The sequence below is a fragment of the Triticum aestivum genome, chromosome 1B, assembly GCF_018294505.1.
Source record: "Triticum aestivum cultivar Chinese Spring chromosome 1B, IWGSC CS RefSeq v2.1, whole genome shotgun sequence".
In the NCBI taxonomy this organism is placed as follows: Eukaryota; Viridiplantae; Streptophyta; class Magnoliopsida; order Poales; family Poaceae; genus Triticum; species Triticum aestivum.
Window position 1 is genome coordinate 687,587,107 of NC_057795.1, and position 22,668 is coordinate 687,609,774.

Here is a 22,668-nt window from a genome sequence, read left to right on the forward strand (position 1 = left end):
GGCGCGCCCAGGCAAGAGGACCTTTAGTCCCGGTTGGTAACACCAACCGGGACCAAAAGGCAGCCACACGTCAGTAGCTCACATGCACTGGGGTTTTTGTTTTTTTGAAGGGGGGGTGGGGGGTTAGGGGTTTTGGAGGTTTAATTTAGGGTTTTCATATTGTGGTAGCTAGCTAATAGAGAGAAGTGACCTCTCTTTATCCGGGCTTGGTCGACGCTAGCTACTATACGTATAGAGAGAACTCGACACGCTAGCTAGTAAGCAAATGAAGGAACCATTAATTACACAATATCGTCATGAACATATACAGAGAGAAGTGACCTCTCTTTCTCCAAGATTGGTCGAACAACAAGTTTTTGTGTATATCTATCCGATGCTAATACATATATACAATATTACATCTCTTACAATCCCTAAAATTAATTTATGCAAATGATGTCTCTTTTGAACCAACCATTCATTTACGGTATTTGGGTTAATGAACCCAATATCAAAGATTTGTCCTTTTTTGCATTCTATGATCTTCAATCTGCATAATATAGTGAGGATAATTATATATACATGCAATGAAAAAGCTAAGCTATAGAGACTTAATTACAGAAGTAGTACTTACAGACAGTAGCAAGTCATGAGTTGTTTGTCGAGGGCGTCTTGATTGAATAACTGAAATAACTCCACAAATTCAATAGGCAGCAACTCAAATCCAATGAGGCCATGCTCATCTTTAATTCTCACCATCATACTATCATTCCTAGACTTCCTGCAGGTATCCATGTACCATTCATGCAATCTTCGCATCATCGTTGTTAGAGGAGGATGATCAGGTTTGATGAGAGGCTTCCCGTACTCGTATCTTAAGATCTCTGCTACCTCTAACGTTTCAAACTCTACATCATAGCTCTGGTAATCACCAAGATTGGTACCGGGCACTAGCCTCAGATGATTAGCGACGATATCGCTAGACACCTTGAGCGGGGGGCACGATTGCTTCGCCTGTTCGCCGAGCTGGGAAATTGTTTTCCCACTTCTTTGTTGTGCTAATCTTGCATCGCTGGAAGTACTTCTGGACCGCCACGCCTCTTCATATGTCTTTTTAATATAACAGACATAGTTGGAATCCGGCAGAGGCGGTGATGGTCGCTTCAGGGCATCCAGAGTGCGCTTCGCTTCCATCCGATCTACCATTTCCTTTGGAGGTGGAGGTTGATACGTCTCCATCGTATCTATAATTTATGAAGTATTCATGCTCTTATATTATCATTCTTGAATGTTTTACAATCATTTTATAGCAACTTTATATCATTTTTTAGGACTAACCTATTGACATAGTGCCCAGTGCCAGTTGCTATTTTTGCTTGTTTTTTACATCGCAGGAACTCGATATCAAACGGAGTCCAAACGAGCGAAATTTTTTGGAGAATTTTTTTGGACCAGAACACCTAGGATGGGCCAGAGAAGTACTGGAGGGGTGCCCCGAGGGGGCCACAACCCACCTGGGCACGGCTGGGGGCCCAGGCGCGCCCTGGTGGGTTGTGCCCACCTCGGTGGCCTCTCACACCGTCTCTTCGCCCTATAAATTGTCAAATATTCCAAAAAAAACTCGGGGTAACCCTAGATTGGAAGTTCCGCCGCCGCAAGCCTCTGTATCCACAAAAACCAATCTAGACCCCGTTCCGGCACCCTGTCGGAGGGGGAGATCATCACTGGTGGCCTTCTTCATCATCCCGGCGGCCATCGTGATGAGGAGGGAGTAGTCCACCCTCGGGGCTGAGGGTTTGTACCAGTAGCTATGTGTTTAATCTCTCTCTCTCTCTCTCTCTCTCTCTCGCTCTCTCTCTCTCTCTCTCTCTCGTGTTCTTGAGATGTCATGCTCTTGATGTATCACGGGCTTTCTCAATATAGTTGGATCATATGGTGTTCTCCCCTCTCTATCTTGTTGTGATGAATTGAGTTTTCCCTTTGAGATTTCGTTTTATCGGATTGAATACTTTTATGGATTTGAGAACACTTGATGTATATCTTGCTATGAATACCCGTGGTGACAATGGGGTATCATATTGATTCACTTGATATGTGTTTTGGCACTCAACTAGCGGATTCCCGAGGTGACATTTAGGTAATCTATGCATAGGGGTTGATGCACGTTCTCTTCTTTGTTTCTTCGGTAGAAATCTTGGGGCACTCTTTGAGGTTCTTTGTGTTGCATCGAGTATTATGAATCTGAAATTGTTTGATGCATTGTTGAGAGATTGCACTAGCAAAAGTACAGACCCTAGGCCTCATTTTCAAGCATTGAAATACCGTTTGTGCTCTGTTTTATTAATTGCTACCTTGCTGTTTTTTTATTGTTCATATTACAAAAATCAATATCTACTATCATTACTACACTTGTATCACCATCTCTTCGTCGGACTAGTGCACCTATACAATTTACCATTGTATTTGGTGTGTTGGGGGCACAAGAGACTTCTTATTATTTGGTTGCAGGGTTGTTTGAGAGAGATCATCTTCATCCTATGCCTCCCACGGATTGATAAAACCTTAGGTCATCCACTTGAGGAAAAATTGCTACTGTCCTACAAAATTCAACGCTTGGAGACCCAACACGTGTCTACAAGAATAAAGTTGCATAGTAGACATCAAGCTCTTTTCTGGTGCCGTTGCCGGGGAGGTGAGTGCATGAAGGTATATCTTTAGATCTTGTAATTGAATCTTTTACTTTCTTGTTTAATCACTAGTTTGGTTTAAAAAATAAAACTACAAAAGAAAATGGAATTGAGGTGGCATCACATTATTCATCTTTATAATGTCTTTCGTGAAAATGATGGAAAGGAAAATGCTCAATTGATAGAAGAAGAATCCTATAAAATGTTTGGCATAAATTCCTTGAATGATGAGCATGATTGCAATGTTGTTAGTATGAATTCTTTGAATATATATGATGCTAATGATATGCAAAGCCATAAGCTTGGGAATGCTATGTTTGATGAAGATGATATTTTTAGTGCCCCAAGTTTTGAGGAGAAAATTTATTATGATGATGGCATGCCTCCTATTTATGATGATTATATTGATGAAAGTGGATTTGGAGAAGTCATGACTTTATTTAATGATGAATCCACTATTTTGTAAGAGGTTCCAATTGACTATGACAACAAAGTTTCTATTTATGATAATTATGGTGATGACATGTATGCTATAAAGAATAATGGTAACCATGAAACTTGTCATCATGATTTTAATTTTAAATCACATGATAGTTATTTTTTAAAGTTTGCTCTCAGAACTAATGATAATAAATTTGCTTATGTGGGCAGTAACAAAATTTCTATGCATATGTATCATGAAAAGAATGCTTTATGTGACGGCTATATTGTTGAATTCATTAATGATGCTACTAAAAATTATTATGAGGGAGGAACTTATGCTTGTAGGAATTGCAATAATATCAAGTTTCCTCTCTACGTGTTGAAAATCTTGAAGTTTTGCTTGTTTTGCCTTCCTATGCTAGTTGATTCTTGTTCACATGAATTATTTGCTCACAAAATCTCTATGCATAAGAAGTGGGTTAGGCTTAAATGTGCTATCCATATGATTAATGATGCTCTTGTTATGTTTCAATCCTTATCTTTTATGCGGACATCATTAAAATCATCATGCCTAGCTTAAAATGCATTAAAGAAAAGCGCTTGTTGGAAGACAGCCCAACACTTTTACCTAATGTTTTGGTGTGTTCACTTTATTAGGCTACTTTAGTAATCATGTTTTATAGCTTTTGTTTCAATAGAGTGCCAAGTAAAGCTTTTGGGATAGTGTGGATGATAGTTGACTTGATTCTATGCAAAAACAAAAAAAATTAGCTCAGTACAACAATTTTGAAAATTCACTGGAACGTGCGTTTGATCTGAATTTTTTACACGCGATAGATATACAAATTATATATGTTGTCCTAATTTTTCAGAATTCTTGGAGTTACAGAAGTATGGTTGGAGTACAGATTACTTCAGACTATTATATTTTTGACAGATTCTGTTTTCAATGTATAGTTTGCTTGTTTCCTAGTTTGGCTGCCATGGCTCCCGGAGTGCAGGAGCCCCTTCGAGACAAGGGCGACTGCGTTGGGCGGCGCAATGGGTGGCCTCCATAGACGACAAGCATCCCCTCGCCTTCTTCTTCACGTAGGCATGCTCATGCATAGCATCAGCGAGTCCGAGCACGCATATGTGCTCAAGGTGAGCCACTCGTCCCTTCCCCACGCTGCCACAGCTTGGCTCGAGCAACACCTTGCCCGTGCCACCGCGTATGCCAGCTTCGGCAAGGTGGTCACCACCTTGGTACTTGGTAGGAGGATTGAAAGAGCTGCGTGAGCATGCGGACGGGATGGAGGCGTACGTCCTGCCATTCCCCTGGTCGCTGCTCTGGCGTGGCCCTGGCGTACTGGGCCTTCTTCCATAGCTAGAGAATGAACGCACACAAGGTGCTCGATGGAATGCTCCATAGAAAAAATGGTGCAAAGAAGATGACTTTCTAGTCATTGACAGGTAGGGCCCGTGTCTCATTTGCCACACCAGTCGGTCCAACTTTTTGTTCTTCGCCATGTCTGCCTGACATGCAGACCCTACCTGTCAGTTCAACTGTTTTCGCGAACCAAATCCCAACATCAATGATCAATGTTACATGTTAGGCACAATTTTAATGTTTTTTTGTGACCTAGCGCAAATCTGGTCAAGTTGTTACCCTAGCTCCAAGTATGAGGTTTTGGGTAAACAACTCGATGTCTGTAGATGCTCTTAAGGCCACCTCCGATGTACTCTACTACTATATGACAGTAGTAGTTAACACTGCAAGGCCTAGTAAGCATTGTTCCATTATTGCATATCTATTGAACTCGTTTCTCCATATAAAATGTAATAAGAAAACAAAATCTCAATTTCAATCAGAGACTGGATGCTCGACCTATTCGTCATATTCGACATTGACAATATGATGGACAACAGTATGATCATGTATAACAACCTTGATCGGCGAACTCACGATGGCAGTGATGGACAACAGTATTCGACATTGACAATATGATGGACAACAATATGATGGACAACAGTATGATCCCTAAAATCTCCATCATCGACCAAGGCAAACATGTAGGTGCGCGCTTAGGTTAGAATCGCTCTCCCTAGCGTATTGATTATTCAAACGATTGGCCAAGACCTACCACCAGCGGTCTGATTACTGAATGAATCAACTACACCCTTCGCCCCATAGTATAAGACTTTTTTTAACACACAAATGGTGTCAAAAAAGTCTTACATTATGTGATGGAGAGAGTAATTGAAAGTCGAACCTAAGCCTAGGCTATAACTATGAAGATGGCAGAGCATCTACAGCCGGACTTGGCAAATTCGACCCTCAAACGCCCGCGGATGCGTCCACGGACAGTAACCTGTCACGCCTTAAAAAATGCATACCACATAAGGATACCTTAAATTAGAAACCTAAAATCCATATTATTACATGCAATGCAGCGATCTTTGAGCGGAGCTTCGTCCGGTTCTGCTTCCCGCTCGTCCGGCTCTGCCGTGGCCATGTCCGGCGGCCGGCTGCGCCCATCAGAGTGTTGGCCCGGTCGTCGGCAAGGTAGAGTACGGCATGAAACACGAGACGGCGCACGAGACTCAAGGCGCCCCCGTCTCCCATGCCCAACTCTTCCTCGTCGAAGCCCGAACCCGTTGGGCGCCAGCAGATGCCTGATCGATGATGGATCCATCCTGGGACGACCCGGCAACATCCACCATGATGCCGTTGCAGCGCCCAGACTGATGCACCGTACGGAGCGCCGGAGAATGCGACTCTTCCTCGCCAACGTCCACGGCGTTGAGCGCTGCCGCCGCATACCGCCAGCTGCCACGCACGGCGGGCACGGTAGGCGGACACAATGGATTCCTGACGGAAGGAGTCCGAGCGTTGTGGTGCACTGGCCTCCTCCCGGGCGCGGTGGAGCACAAGTCGGATGGCCATATCCTCCTCGAGGCCGCGTGGGATGAGCTCAGGGTCGACAAATCTGGAGTTGATGGACTCGAATCCGCTGCCCGCCATGCCGAAGACAGTTGGACGGCGCCGGAGAGGAGCTCTGATGATGGAGGGGAGTGAAGGAGAGTGGAGTGAAGTGGATAGGGTTTTATCCAGGGATTGAATGAGAGGAATATATGTGGGGTCGGATGAGCCGACGTGGGCCGAATCCGATGTGACGGGCATTATATCCACCTCATATTTGGGCTGAATATGAGGGATGTTGGTCAGCCTGCGTATTTGAAGGGCGTTTGAGGTATCCGTCTGGGTCAAAATTTTGTGACCAGACAGTGACCATGTGGCCCACCCGAATGTATGAAACGGATTTCAGGCGCGCGGGTGTAGATGCTCTCACGCAAATGATTGAGCCTAGCAGTTTAATGTGCCAAACAAATAAGGCGAAGACTTCGCAAAGGGTTACACTGTCCTTCCATCACCCAAGCATGTTGGACCTATATAAAAATTAACAGAGACGGCACATCAGTCAAAACTACCCCATTTTGGAAAATAAATTAATCTTTGTGATGTTCAACATTTTCCTCCCTAATACTAATATATAGGTGCGACACCAAACACGTTATCGCTGAAACCCTTGGGCGTACCAACACGGCAACACCTACCCCGCTTAGAGCATCTACGATGCAGTCACAAATTCCAGCCCCTTAAACAGACACTGATTATTCCCTCGAAAAATAACAGACACTGATTAGGCATTCCTTATTTTGGTGCGTCTGAAGCCGTGTATCTTAAATTCTGCCCCTCATAACCATGTAACACATGCAACGTACGTAATTTATCTGCGTAGATCAACGCCCGAGCAATAAACATACTAAAACCGTGCATAATTCACTGATACGAATAAACATTTTTCATCTACCAGACAGTACTTAAACAGAAGAAAAATCACTAAATCATGCGGGACTGATAGAGAAAATCATCATTTCCTCAACAGCCCCTTCCCCGTCTGGTCGGCGATGTGGGTGTCGGCCGCTCTGGGGTCATCGTCGGAGCTGGATGTGGATCCGTCGCTGATGTCCGACGCGTCGTCCGACAGGTCCATCTGCACCCTGGGTAGCCTCCGGAGCAAGCGTTCCTTCTTCTCGGTGTGCCTCCTTGCCTTCGTCTTCATTGTCACCTAGGTGCACAGCTACAAAACACATAAGAAATTTCTTTTGTGCCAAATTCCACAAATTAAGCTAGTAGGCATTGTTAGTGCAACTTGTCCTACGTCTTTTTGAATTCTTACAGACAGCACGGATAATATTTTTTTCAAAAAGGAGGATTACCCTAACCTCGATGCACACAATCATGTTTACTATTATTCATGGACCCGCAGCCTTCTATGTGGCGACCAAAGTCACAACACCTACACTCTTAATAATGTGCCCGGTCCACATGAACGTGCACAATCTAATCCAACTGCCTCACACTTGCCCCGCATTAGGACGAGAGCATCATCGGGTCTAGCCGATCCGAAGCATGCACCGTCTGCGCACGCTTTGGATGTGCCATCGCCATCTTCCGTCGTCCCACCTTCAGGAAGGATTAATGAATTCACCTTGCCAGGCTGCTATCGACGCCACCACAACAGCAAACATTGTCACTCTCCTGCACGCGTCCATCCACACACACGCCCGTCGTCGAAACTCCGCTGCACCACGCTGCCGATACCCGTCATCGGTCTTGCGGTAGATTGAACACCGCTCCTCCACTCGTCTTCTCCAGCCAGCTCTCATGCCCCAAAACGCTGACCCGAGGAGGGAAAACAACACCGAAGATGTCGTCCACGTCCGATCCGGGAGTCCCAGATCTAGGGTTTCCACCAGAGCACCCCGAGTGTGGTGCCGCAACCTACAACAACGATGCCTCGGGAAGGGAACGACGTTATAGACGCCACCATTGTCCACCATGGCTAGAGTTGGCACGATTTTCACTGGAAATCGCGTCACCCCGATCTCGTAGCTGGCTGAAACTGTACATAGCCTCGTCGTGAAGACGAAAGCCGCCACACCAGCATGTCGACACACAGCTAGCTGGATAATATAACAGCAGCGTATAACAGTAGCGTTATCTGCAAGCAATCGTTAATTAAACAGGACTGAAGTTGAACTTAGGCCTCCTTTAGTTCATTGGATAGGAATGTCGTAGCTAGGAATAAGAAAATTATAGAAAGTAAGAAGACATGCATCTCAATTCCTACGAGGAAAGAGATGTCATTTAAAGCATAAGATAGGAATTATTCTATTAAGTCTAGGCTAATGTTTTTTTCGTCTGAAATGTGAAAGGTTGATTTCTATCCTACTCCCTCCGTTTCTAAATATTTCTCTTTTTAGAGATTTCAAATAGACTACCATATACGGATGTATATAGACATATTTTAGAGTGTAGATTCACTCATTTTGCTCCGTATGTAATCATATGTTCAAATCTATATAAAGACAAATATTTAGGAACGGAGGGAGTACATAGAAATAGAAACAAATTCCTATAAACCAAAGGTCTCCAAAAAAAAGTTTCCTTTGAAAATCGTATCCTATACAATTTCTACAAAAATCATAGTACAAACCAAAAGAAGCCTTAAATTTTTTGAAACAGGTAGACTCCACTTTGCCATTTCGAAACGAATCTGTGGCAGGCAAGGCCACCTCTGATGTTCCAACGTCGTTGAAACCTAATGGGTGGGTGTGCGCGTTTTGGTTGGGCTCGATCGCTCTCCTCCTCTCTTGGCCGGCGGTTCCATTATTGAACCAAGCGGCATTAAGAAAACTTAAACTATCTCCGTCGTAGGTGTCTTCTGGACGGGTTCAGCAGCTGTGCCGTATCGATGGATGCAAAACACAGATAGCAAAGACTTGTCATACACTCGACTCCGCCACCAAACACGTTATTCAGAAAAAACTAACACTTGGGCGGCACATCAGCAAAACCACCCACTTTGTTAAGTAATTTTGGAGACAAAACACAACCAATAATTGAAATGACGCAACCCAGCCAATAATACTATCATTAGAATAAGCCAAACAATAAAAAAGTAATATAGACCGGAGCAGGTTAGCAGGAGGGCCGGCCAAGCTACCACATGATGCGTACAGCTGTTCACTACAGATATTCCCTCTTTCAAAATGAAGACATACAACGACTTGGGATAGAGCTGACGACGTTGTTGATGCAATGGCCTGGCCCCAAACTCCAACAATAAGTCACCATTGCGCACCTCAGTAGCATTTACCCCACCATTCTTCCTCCCCCGACCTTTGACACCCGCACCTTGAGAGCGCGACCGAGCACGAGCAGCGGCGGCCATGGCGGCGCTCGGCGGCATGCTTGCCGCTGCCATCCTCAAGGTGGTGGGCGACCAGATTGGTTCTCTGATCGGGGGTCAGATCGCGTTGCAGATGAATTTGGACAAGGACCTCAAGAAGATGAAGATGGCGCTGGAGTCTGTCGAGGCAGTGCTCAAGGTCGCGGCGAGGCAGTCCATCACCGACGAACTAACGGGTCTTTGGCTGAAGCGGCTCAAGGACTTTATGTATGTCATCTCGGACATGCTTGATGAGTTCGAAGCAGACACACAAGCCATCACTCAGCCGTCTGCGCGCAAGGTACGCATTTGTTGCAGTAAATTGACGCGGTTCTTTAATTTGTGAATATGCTACTCTTCTCTTTCTGAGAAACAAGTGCTTTTACGTCTGCTGCATCCAGATGCACACCGGGGTGCTGAGCGATAGCTTGTTTGGCTACAAAATGAGCTTCCATATAGGTATTCGAAAACAATTTGGAAATAATTAGTTACACTGACTCAGCTACTAAATCTGCTAGTAGATTGTTTGGCTTGATCTTGGCTAGCTCTATCATCAACCACATCTTCACCAACACTCTTTTTCAGAAATGATGGGTTTTATTGACTTAAAATGAAATATCAAGTGTCCCCAACAAAAAACATGAAATATCAAGTGGATACAAACACAATGAGGACACGCTCTGCCTCTTCATAGCTAATACCAAACACACACACATACACACGCACGCACGTGCACGCGCGCACACACACACACACGCACGCACGCGCGCGCTCGCACGCACACACACACACATCTTCGCAGCACTTGCTAATCCTTTATCCAGTCTCCATAGTAATAATTTGGGCACCAGATCCTTGGATGAACTAGACAGGCCTCAGCCTTCGGTGTGGGCATCTGATACATCTCCATACCATTTTGATTTAGCTCTAGTTCTAAGCACGGTGGCATTGGTCTTAACCTTGGCGGTTATAGTCGGAGCTTCTTCTTAGAAATAAGAGGATGAGCCTCTAAATGTTTTAACAAAATTTTCTGTTGAGCTATTTTGTATTTCACTAACGAAGCAACTGTCTTGCAGTTCTCCTTCAAAAAATATTTGGCGAACATGATCCCTTGTCTCACAATTGGCCCCAACATTACAATGGCCAATAGGATGAAGAACATGAGGGACGACCTCAAGGTCATAACAGATCAACACAAGGAATTCAAGTTAACAAACTGCACTAATGCCAATGAGCTAAAGGTCACCGATATACGGGAAACATCATCAACCCGGGAGACACAAATCATTGGGAGGACTGAGGAAAGAGATATAATATTGGCTTCTTTATCTGAGAGCATGACAAAAGATATCACAATCCTTCCTATATATGGCATTGGAGGCCTTGGCAAGACAACCTTGGCCAAAATGGTTTACAATAGTTCACAATTCAATGAATACTATCAAGTGTGGGTTTATGTGTCTCGTCCATTTAATTTGATCAAAATTGGGAACTCTATAATATCACAACTATCAGAGAAAGATAAAGAGAGTGGGTACACTGAAAAGCAGTTGATCCATAATTCCCTTAAAAAGCTGCTTGCCAACAAGAAGATTCTGATTGTTTTAGATGACCTGTGGGAAGACAGCATATCTCAGTTGGAAGAACTGAAAGATATGTTAAAAGTTGGGAAGAGCAGTAAGGTGGTTGTTATAGAAACCACACGAAGTGAAGGTGTTGCGAAGAAAGTGTCTACCATCCAACCATACAAATTAGCACCATTGACTGATGATATGTGTTGGTCTATTATAAAGCAAAAGAGTGCATTTGAATCAAGAGGTGACAAAGAACAATTGGAGGAAATAGGGAAGGTCCTTGCAATGAAGTGTGCAGGTGTGGCTTTAGCAGCTAAATCACTTGGGCACACGCTGCAATCTATGAAATCTGGTCAATGGGAATCAGTGAGAGATAGTAATATCTGGACTGCACCTTCTTTGGAAGATACATCTTCTACACAAGTGCTTGCATCTCTGAAGTTGAGCTATAGTGTTTTGCATCCGTATCTGAAGCTATGCTTTGCCTATTGTGCAATATTTCCAAAAGGTCACAAGATACTTAAAGATGATCTTGTTCATCAGTGGGTTTCTCTTGGTTTCTCTTCCTGGGAACTTGGCGAGAGATACATTAGTCAGCTTTTGGGCCTTTCTTTTCTTGACCATTTCAAGTCATCATCGGTGAGTTTATTCATACCTTTTACGATTTGTTTTCATTGTTCTTTTGGAACTGGTGTAAGGTAACTTAAGTATAGTTGTAAAGTACACAAGCTGACAAATATTGAAACTATAATATAATTCTAAAATTGCTGAGAATGATTTGGAGTACATCACATATTTATTGCTTACAGTGCAGCTTTTCCAAATAACTTCTTGACAATATCTCAATGATTGATACACACAAATGCAACCCAAGACATCCCTACAATACTCCCTTGGATCTAGTATAAGTTGAACTAAAGCAGCGACAAGTAATATGGATCCGAGGGAGTACTAAGGCCATCGGGAAAATCGTAATGTCCTGTTATAAAAATGCCCACCCCGAGGTCTTTAGTTCGCATCCAGATGTGGCATATGCATTTGCATAAACACAGTCTCTTACTTACACATGCTTCGGCTTACTGTGACTAGCATGATTACTTGGTGCGAGAAGTTAATTTCCCTTTTCTTTTTTCGATATTCTTTTACAATCAGTCTTTTTACAACATTACAGTCTCTTACTTACACATGCTTCGGCTTACTGTGACTAGCATGATTACTTGGTGCGAGAAGTTAATTTCCCTTTTCTTTTTTCGATATTCTTTTACAATCAGTCTTTTTACAACATTAACCGTGAAACGTACAACAATATATTTAGGTTCACTGTAGTGGTTATAGATATTCAGGAATAAAACACCCATCTGATGCGGTCTTGGAAACCATCATGGAGAATCACCCCTGGTATACATGCAAACCAGACAGTACCATCACAAAATACCACGGTAAAAAATAGCGCGTTATAGCGCAGCTAATAGCATGCTATAGCGTGTAGAGAATTGCCCTGCTATATAGATCAGCGCACAATGTATTGCTAATAGCACGTTATAGCACGCTAATAGCGTATTTCAAAGGGCGACACTATTTTGTATAGCGTGCTATTTTTCTCATTACAAAATACAGAACTGTTTCAAACATACTCCCTCCGCAACTTAGTATAAGATTTTTGACATTGTTATGGTGCCAAAAATGACTTATATTAAGTTACGGAGATACTCCCTCCATCCCATAATGTAAGACTTTTTTGACGCTACTAATAGTGTCAAAAAATGTCTTACATTATGGAACGAAGGGAATAGTACATTCTACTAGCGGTTCTGCCAGCCACCAGTACTCGCGGGACAGAGATAGCTCGAGCTAACACACGTGGACAGAGTAACCCGCCAATGAACACATGGATCAGACGGCCAATCCCTAGCCATCTTCCATCAGCCAAATGTAACAACAATAATAATAATATTCCTGCTAGCGAGCTCACATTATAAAAGCATTGATGCAATTCCTTTCACATAAAATGGTAAAATAGACAAATACACGTTTCTGTACAACTAAGAATAAGTTCGTACGTATAATTATAAGCATATCTTCTGAAACCAGTGATATCCCGTCTTTAATGGACCATGGCAGCTATCACCACTGGGTTTTGTCAAAATTGCTGGTGATGTATCTTATGTGATAGGTTGTTCCGTACTAGTGAGAGACTAAAAAATTGTGGTTGTTGCCGCGGGATCTGATCATGCAGGCTGCCTGTTGCGGCTACCTCGCATGGAGGCCGAGGCCGCCTACCACCTCCCTACATAGGACCGAATCTAAACTTGGGAAATAGTAGGGGGCAAAAATAAAATTTTGTATTTAATAAAGGAGTTGACGCATAAAATATTTTAGATTTAAGGAATGAAGTCATAAATTGTTTTAATATAAAAAATCCAAAACACTGACAGTGCTTAATAATTTTGTTGCAGACTTTTGAGTTATATGATGAAGATGTTATATTGTTGACAATGCATGACCTGGTGCATGATTTAGCAACATCTGTCATGGAGGATGAAATTATTTTTGTTGGCAAATTCAATATTGCTGAAAGAAGCCGCTACCACTATGCATTGCTAGATGATTGTAGCAAGCCATTGAGCTCGGACTTATCCAAGATAAGGGCGTTGCGTTTTATGGGTTGTGAAAAATATAAACTTCATGATGACGCATTTTCATCTGCCAAATCTTTGCGTGTCTTGGACTTAAGTGAGTGCACCATACATAAGCTGGCATACTGTATTGGTGACCTGAAGCAATTGAGATATCTTAGCGCTCCAAGAGTCCAAGATGCAGAGATTCCAGACAGTATCACCAAGCTCTCAAAATTAGTTTATCTGAACCTTCATGGATCTCGTACAATCTTAGCGCTACCAGAGTCAATTGGAGAAATTGAGGGTCTATTGTATCTTGATTTGTCAAGTTGTTCTGGAATTACAAAACTGCCAGAATCATTGAGGAGGCTACAACAATTGGTGCATTTGGATTTATCCAATTGCAAGTCTGTTGAAGGAATATCAGTGTTCTTGAAGAGCCTCACACAACTAGAGTATTTGAACTTATCTAGATGCCCAAATATCGGAGACATACGAGATGCTCTGGGTGGCCTATCCAAACTGCAATATTTGAACTTAACACACAACTCATATCTTCGACGCTGTGAAGAGGCAGAATTTTTGGGCGCCCTCACCAAACTCGAGTATTTGAACTTATCTTCATGGCATTGTGAAGTGAAAGAACTCCCTGAATCATTGGGCAGACTCACTCAACTCAAGTACTTAGAGTTATCAGGTTGGCGAAATTTGAAAAAATTGCCAAGAGTTTTTGGGAGCCTAAAATGTTTGGTCCATCTTGATTTATCAGACTGTGGGATGGTTGATTGTGTACATGAAGCTTTGGTGGGTCTTACCAGTCTGCAATATTTGAATTTAAAAAAAACTCACATCAATTCGCTGCCAGATGATCTGACAAGGCTTCGGTATTTGAATCTATCTGGACTAAGAAACATACCAGTAAATTACTGGGATGATCCCATCGAAGATGTAGTCAATTGTCTGTCTACCGAATCCTTGGACATTCTCCTCAACCAGATATGCAGAATTGATCTTTCAGATCTAAAGCATTTGGACTTGTCTGGAAATTATCATATGGAAAGAATACCTGAAAGTATTTGTAGCCTGACAAAACTGCACACATTGGACCTCTCGGCATGCATGAATTTGAAGAAAATACCTGAAAGTATATGTACAGTTGGTAGCCTGAAGTTTCTTTATTTAAACGGTTGTGACCATCTTTCGGCAATACCTCAACTCGGTAGCAGTGCAATAACGTTACCACACTTTGTGGTGCGTGCTGGTAATGATGGATCCAGCAGCAATCTTGTCTCGCTAAAGTCCACAGACTCTTTTGAGCTGGAGATAACTGAACTTGAAAATGTGAAGTCCGCAGGAGAGGCACATAGTATAAAATTAATGGAAAAGCAAAGCCTTGTGGACTTGAAACTGGAGTGGACTCGAGGTGTTGAGAGATTTGTGGATGACAAAATGTTGCTGGAAAAACTAGTGCCACCAAGGACATTGAGGAAGTTGGAGATAAGTGGTTATAACAGTGTCTGCTTTCCAGGCTGGGTAGTGGGTCAACTACCAAACCTAGACTCACTGGTTCTCAGAGATATGGCAAATCTGGAAGAGTGGGGCGCTTCATACTCCACCGGTGAGAAGAACGTGTTAACAAAAGTGCAAATACATGGTTGTCCCATGCTAAGGATGAAAGGGCCCGTGCCTAAAGCTAAAATATGGGAGATAAGTTGCAGTGATAATGTGTTATCATCATGGGATGAGTGCATTGTGTCACACACCAGTGCTTCCTCCTCTTCTCCAGTAACTACTATGATGTCAGTTAGAGACTGCAAGGGGCCTCACCAATGGAGGTGGCCTCAACACTTTCCTGGACTCCCTTATTTGTCTATTGCCAATTGTGGCAATCTAATCGGCTCACGAGATACCATCCAACTACTATCCTCTTTGGAGGAACTATGCTTAAAAGACGAACACATGGAAGAACTGCCGAAATGGTTGGGTGAGCTCCCATCTCTAAAGATTCTGAATATACAGAATAGCAATGGTGTAAAGGAATTGCACGATAACATGAGGCAACTCACAAAGCTTGAATCACTAAAACTGGGCTTCTGCAAAAGCATATCAGTGTCACATTGGCTGGGCGAATTAAACTCTCTCAAGGTACTTTGCATAAATATGAATGATGGCTTGAGGTCTTTGCCGGCAAGCATACAACAGCTCACCAGCCTCCAGGAAATAACCCTTGAGTGGTGCATTGCATTAGAGCACGTGGTTGCTGAACCAGAGGAGGGAAAGATGAAGCTAACTCACAACCAAGAAATGGTATGTCTCCTGCCCACCTCCCTCAGGAAGCTTAAGATCACTCGATGTATTCGTATCAAGTCTTTGCCTGAGGGAATGCAGCAACTCACTAACCTCCAAGAACTAACTCTTCTTATGTGCCCTGGACTAAAGCAATGGTTTGAATTAGAGGAGAACAAGATGAAGCTAGCTCACATAGAAAACAAGGTATATTTGTCCTGCTGATTTTGCAATGGTTCTCTGTCATCCTCAGCAAATTTTGCAATGCTTACCTTTTCTTCTTGTACTGATGTTAGAATATACTCCATTTGTAAACAAATATAAGAAATTTAAGGTCACTAATATATTATGTCCTGCATTTCTTAGAGGGTTCTTCCAAGCCTAAATGCTTAGATATCCGTGACTAGCGGTAGGCAGGAAATGAATGCTTTGATTTTTAGAGTACTGAGTACTGACTGTAGAGAGACAGATTATGGGCTGTGCAATCGCGATGTATTGATCGGTGCACCAGACACGTATATATAAGTACAGAGGTGGGCCACAACCTCAACTATACAAGGAAACAGGAGGTGGGCCCTACACACACATATACACGTACACAATATACTCAACACCCCCCCGCAGTCGAAGCGGCGCCAGTGACGCAGAGACTGGAACGAAACTCCTCGAAGGTGGAAGTCGGCAGTCCCTTCGTCATCACATCAGCGAACTGCTGAGCAGTCGGCACATGAAGAACCCGCATGCGTCCAAGAGCCACCTGCTCGCGCACGAAGTGAATGTCCAGCTCGATGTGTTTCGTCCGGCGATGATGAACGGGGTTGGCGGAGAGGTACACCGCAGAGACGTTGTCGCAGTAGACAACCGTAGCCTGGGAGACATCGTGATGTAGCTCCTGAAGTAACTGTCGAAGCCAGGTGCACTCGGCGACAGCGTTGGCCACAGCTCGGTACTCAGCCTCGGCGCTGGAGCGCGAAACCGTGGGTTGTCGCTTGGACGACCACGAGACGAGGGAAGGACCGAGGTAGACGCAGTAGCCAGAGGTGGACCGGCGAGTGTCGGGGCAGCCGGCCCAGTCTGCATCGGAGTAAGCCACCATCTCCAAAGAAGTGGACGCCGTGAGTGTCAACCCAAGGGACATCGTGCCGCGGATGTAGCGAAGGATCCGCTTCACGAGAGTCCAGTGAGAGTCACGAGGGGCGTGCATGTGGAGACACACCTGCTGGACAGCGTACTGAAGATCCGGTCTGGTGAGAGTCAAGTACTGAAGAGCGCCGACAATAGACCGGTAGAATGGAGCATCCGACGCAGGCGAACCCTCAAGAGCAGAAACCTTGGCCTTCGTGTCAACAGGAGTAGCAACCGGATGGCAGTTGAGCATGCCAGCGCGCTCAAGAAGCTCATGGGCATACTTCTGTTGATGAAGAAAGAAGCCGTCCGGGCGCCGAACAACCTCAATGCCAAGGAAGTAATGGAGAGCACCCAAGTCCTTGATAGCGAACTCGTCACGCAGCCGTAGAGTGATCTGCTGAAGAACGGCTGCGGAGGAGGCTGTCAGGATGATGTCGTCGACGTAGAGCAGCAAATATGCAGTCGTGTCACCGTGGCGATAGACAAACAGTGAGGCGTCCGAGCGAGTGACGCTGAAGCCCAGTGTCTGAAGAAACCCGGCGATCCGCTGGTACCAGGCGCGGGGTGCCTGCTTGAGCCCGTAAAGAGAGCGCGACAGCAGGCACACATGGCCGGGCAATGAGGCGTCGACGAAACCGGTGGGTTGCTCACAAAACACCTGCTCCTCAAGATGGCCGTGGAGGAAGGCGTTGGAGACATCCATCTGGTGAACGGGCCAGCCGCGAGAGACGGCGAGCTGGAGGACAGTGCGGATCGTGCCCGGTTTGACAACTGGGGCAAACGTCTCCGTGAAATCAACTCCAGCGCGCTGGCGGAAACCGCGGACCACCCAGCGAGCCTTGTAGCGCTCAAGTGAACCGTCTGAGCGGGTCTTATGTCGGAAGACCCACTTGCCGGTGATGACGTTGGCGCGAGGAGGCCGGGGCACAAGAGTCCAGGTGCGGTTCCGCTGGAGAGCGTCAAACTCTTCCTGCATCGCCGCGAGCCAGTGAGGATCACGTAGGGCGGCGCGGGCGGACGCAGGAATGGGTGACGGCTCCACGGCAGAGGCGGCGAGGACGTAGTCGTCACGCGAGTACCGGAGGCTCGGGCAGTGAATGCCAGCACGAGCACGGGTGACAGGGCTGGACGGAGCCACCGGGGCCGGCGAGGCGGCCGGCGAGGCTGCAGGCGAGGCGTCCGGCGAGGCGGCCGGTGAGGAGGCCGGCGTCACCGCCGGTGTCGAGGCCGGCGTCGCAGCCGGCGAGGAGGCGCCTGACCCTGCGGCGCCCGGCGAGGCGGCCGGCGAGTGGGCCGACGAGGCGGCCGGCGACGGGGCCGGCGAGGCGGCCGACGGCGAGGCCGGCGAGGCAGCCGGCGGTGAGGCCGTCGAGGCGGCCGGGGAGGCGGCCGGTGAAGCGGCCGGCGAGGAGGCGCCCGACCCCGCGGCGCCCGAGTCGGGGGCGGCGGGTGAAGGCGGGGCGCCGGCCGTGGAAGGCGCCGGCAGTAGGGCCCGTGGACCGCCAAAGCCCGGAGGCGGTCCACGAACCAGGCGTGCTCGTCCACCTGACGAGGTCGTCGATGAGCCGCCGGTGGCCGGCGGTGACGAGACGACGAGGGGTGCCTGCTGCTGAAACGGGAAGACCATCTCATCAAAGTAAACGTGTCGGGAGGTGAAAACACGGTGAGAGACTGGATCGTAGCAGCGGTAACCCTTAGTGTTAGGTGGATAGCCGAGAAAGATGCAGGCGACGGAGCGGGGTGCGAGCTTATGAGGCGCAGTGGCAGCGATGCTAGGGTAGCACAAGCAGCCGAAGATGCGAAGCCCGTCATAAGAGGGGGGTGCACCGAAAAGAAGGTGGTGAGGTGTAAAGTTCCCGCGAGTACGACATGGACGGATGTTTATGAGAAGAGAAGCGGTGGCTAGAGCGTCAGGCCAAAAGCGCGGGGGCACATTGGCGTGAAAGAGAAGAGTCCGAACGCAGTCATTAAGAGTGCGAAGGATGCGCTCAGCACGACCGTTCTGCTGCGAGGTGTACGGGCAAGTGAGACGAAAAATCGTGCCATGTGTGGCGAGAAGATCGCGGACAGCGGTGTTGTCAAACTCCTTCCCGGTGTCTGTCTGCAACGCAAGAATGGGCCGGCCAAACTGCGTGCGGACATAAGAGTAGAAACCGACAAGAGTGGAGATAACGTCCGACTTGCGGCGCAACGGGAAGGTCCACACATAATGCGAAAAATCATCAAGGATAACAAGATAATAAAGAAAGCCCGTGTTACTTGCAACAGGAGATGTCCAAACATCACTATGAATCAACTCAAACGGGTACGATGCAACAAAGGAAGAAGCCCTAAACGGAAGACGAGCATGTTTGCCAAGGCGGCATGCATGACACGAGTGATCCTCGTTCTTATTACACGTGAAAGAAAAACTCCGAAGTATGTGGCGAAGGGTGGCATGATTAGGATGACCCAAGCGAGCGTGCCAGAGATCCACTCCGGTGGCGAGAGCGACAGGGGCGGCGGAAGTGGTGGAGGCGGCGGAGTGAACCGGGTAGAGCTCGTCGGGGCTGTCACATCGGTGGAGCACCATCCGCGTGCGAGCGTCCTTAACAGAAAAACCACATTCGTCAAATTCAACGGTCACCGGATTTTCACGTGTAAGAGAACGAACGGAAACAAGATTTTTAATAAGATCAGGAGAAACAAGAATATTAGACATGGATATAGGAGTGGAGTTAGACGGAAAATATGTATGTCCAATATGGGTGATAGGAAGAGAAGAACCGTCACCGACGGTGATGCGGTTGGAGGTGTGGACAGGGTGAGCAGTATGGAGGTTACCGGGGTACGCCGCCATATGAGCGGTTGCGCCACTGTCCATGTACCAATCGCCGCCGCCGGTGTAGCTGGACGGGGAGGGGGCGGTGTGGTGAGCCGCCAGGAGAGCCGGGTCCCACGGCGCCGGTGGAAGGGACGACGCAGACGTCAGGGGCAGCAGCGGCGGCCCGCCTGGCGGGCTGCTGCCCGTAGGGCGCCGCATAGGGCTGCGGCGCGGCGTAATACGCCTGGTGTGACGGAGGCCGAGTGCCGAGAAGACCCGGAGTAGGAGCCCGTGGAACCGGCATGGAATAGGCGTGGACGACGCCGGTCCACGGGTTCTGACCGGCGTACCACGGGGCCGCCGGCTGAGGGGCCGGCTGCTGCTGGCGTGGCGCTCCTCCCTGAGCACCGCCACCGCCACCGCCGCCTCCCTGCTTGCGGCCACCCCGGCGGCCGCCGCGACGGCCTCCTCCATTGGCCGCCGGCTGGGGCGGCGGGAAGGGGGCTGGTGGGGCGGGCGGGAAGCCCGGCGGGAAGGCGGGCGCCGCCTGCGGGGGCGGCGTCTGGCGAGGCTGTGGCGGGGCCGAACCCCCGCGGGTGCCGGCAACAAGGGCCGTGTGGGTGGCGCGCGTCCGGGCCGCCCGCATCCGGCGTTCCTCCAGCTTGAGGTACGCGACCACCTTGCCAAAGGTGGGCTCCGGGATGAGGGTGAGGTTGGAGGCGGCGTTCCCGAAGTCCTCGTTGAGGCCGCCGGAGAGGGTGCTGATGAGGAGCTCGTCGCCAATCTTCTCCCCCAGATCACGGAGCTCATCGGCGAGCTTCTTGAGGCGCATGCAAAAATCATCGATGGACGAGTCAAGTTGCTGGCACCCGTAAAACTCACCATAGAGGAGGACCTTGCGCTGCAGCCGATTGTCGGTGAAGAGGCCGTTGAGCTTGGTCCAGACCGCGTGGGCGTCGTCCTCGTCGTTCACCACGGTGTGGAAGATGTCGCTGGAGATGGTGAGGTAGAACCAGCGGATGATGGTGGCGTCGAGGATCATCCACTCCTCGTCGTGGATCATGAGCGCGGAGTCCACGGTGCCGTCCACGTGGCCGTGAAGGAGGTACTCACGGAACACGAGCGAAAAATACCGCTTCCACGCGGAGTAGGAGGCGGTGGTGTGGTCAAGCTTGACCGGGACGCGCTCATGGATGTTGAGGTCGCGGACGAGGGTGACATCGGGACCGGCGAACGGGTTGGAGACGGTGGATGAGGAGGAACTCATGGTGGCGGCGGGATCGTGTGAGTGGCGCGGCTCGGGTGGGAGGGAGAGGTGGTGCGGCGCGGGTGGGAGGGAGGCAGAGAGGCGCGGCGCGGGAGGGAGAGGAGCGACGCGGGAGGGAGAGGCGGAAGCGGCGGAGCGGCGGCGGCGGCCTCGGACGGGAGGCGGCGGCGGCGGCTAGCGGGGCGGGTGGGGGGCGGCGGCGGTACCAGGCGGCGGCGGCGGCCGATGGGAGGGCGGCGGTGGCGGCGGCTGGTGACGGCGGCGGCGGGAGGCAGCGGCGGCGGCGGCGGCGGCGCGGAGGCGCGGCGGCGGCGGCGGCGGCGGCGGCTAGGGTTAGGACCTTACTGCGATAGATACCATGTAGAGAGACAGATTATGGGCTGTGCAATCGCGATGTATTGATCGGTGCACCAGGCACGTATATATAAGTACAGAGGTGGGTCACAACCTCAACTATACAAAGAAACAGGAGGTGGGCCCTACACACACATATACACGTACACAATATACTCAACACTGACTAGCGATAATCTGCCAGCGGCCCACCGCCAGCATAAAGACTATAGATAGACACGGCAACCCACTTAGGGATCTGTCTGCAGCATCAGCCAGTGCGTTACATTTGGAACCATTTTTACGAGATCTGAACAAAATAAAAATGTACACTTGGAACCATTTGTACGTGATCTAAAAAAATCCTTATGTACACTACATTCTTATCATTCCCTTGAACTGGAATATCCAGGCTAATCAATGAATTGCCATTATCCATTTTGCAGAGTTTTGCACACATGTACTCTCAGCCTTCATTGTTTTGTTATGGATGATGTTAAATTCACAGAGTTGAAGGAGGACCAGAGTTTTACAATGTCTGCGGCATGCGTGGAACAGGGTCTTGAATGTTTTGTTATGCGTGGAACAGGCTGCAGGTAATCATTGTACTAGCTAGTGTTCTGTTCTACAGGGTCTTGAAGCTCTCAGCCTAGTCCTTTGTACGTTGTGCTTAGTTTGCATAGTTTCGTTTCCTGCTTCGTTCAATGCCCAAGCGCACGGCTTCGTTGTAAGTTGTAACAACCACTGTGCTAGTTTTGTACGTTGCAAGATGTGCAGCGTGCATGGAACTCTGAGACTGCAGGTCATCGCCCGTACTACTGTCCTGTTCTACGACTTCTTGAAGCTGTCAACCTAGTGCTTTGTATTTTGTGCTTTGTTCGCATAGTTCTGTTTCCTGTGTCGATCACTGACCAAATGCACGGCTTCGTTGTAACAACGACTCTACTAGTTTTGTATGCTTGACCAGAGAGATAGATGATTGTAGAACTTGTGTGACAGTGTACACGCTTGTTGAGCATGCCTAACACTTGTTGTCTGTTGCTACTCGCTAGTTTGTCTGTCTGTCAGCAAACTACTCTACCGGTCCTGTTGCTACTCTACTCTGGTAATATGACAGTGGCAATACATCGTCCTACCTAAGTGGTCGTCCGGTGGCGTCTCCTCCCGCTCCGCCGCGCGGTGCCCACACGTCGCCGGTGGCCTATCTCCCTCGCCATCTCCGGTCGCCGCACGCCGACCTCCTCTGCTCCAGCTCCACAGTGGCGAGAGGGCGAGAGGATGGCGGTGGGCCG

The 22,668-nt window shown here is 47.8% G+C and overlaps 1 protein-coding gene across 1 annotated transcript; it reads left to right on the forward strand.

Annotated features, from left to right (window-relative positions):
- The first annotated feature begins 9,324 nt into the window (after positions 1 to 9,324).
- LOC123101236 (putative disease resistance protein RGA1) lies at positions 9,325 to 22,294 on the forward strand. The gene is made up of 4 exons (XM_044522778.1): positions 9,325 to 9,668; positions 10,444 to 11,580; positions 13,398 to 16,052; positions 21,823 to 22,294. The coding sequence occupies exons 1-4, from the start codon at positions 9,369 to 9,371 to the stop codon at positions 21,868 to 21,870; spliced, it is 4,140 nt and encodes a 1,379-aa protein (XP_044378713.1). The 5' UTR covers positions 9,325 to 9,368; the 3' UTR covers positions 21,871 to 22,294.
- Positions 22,295 to 22,668: the final 374 nt, after the last annotated feature.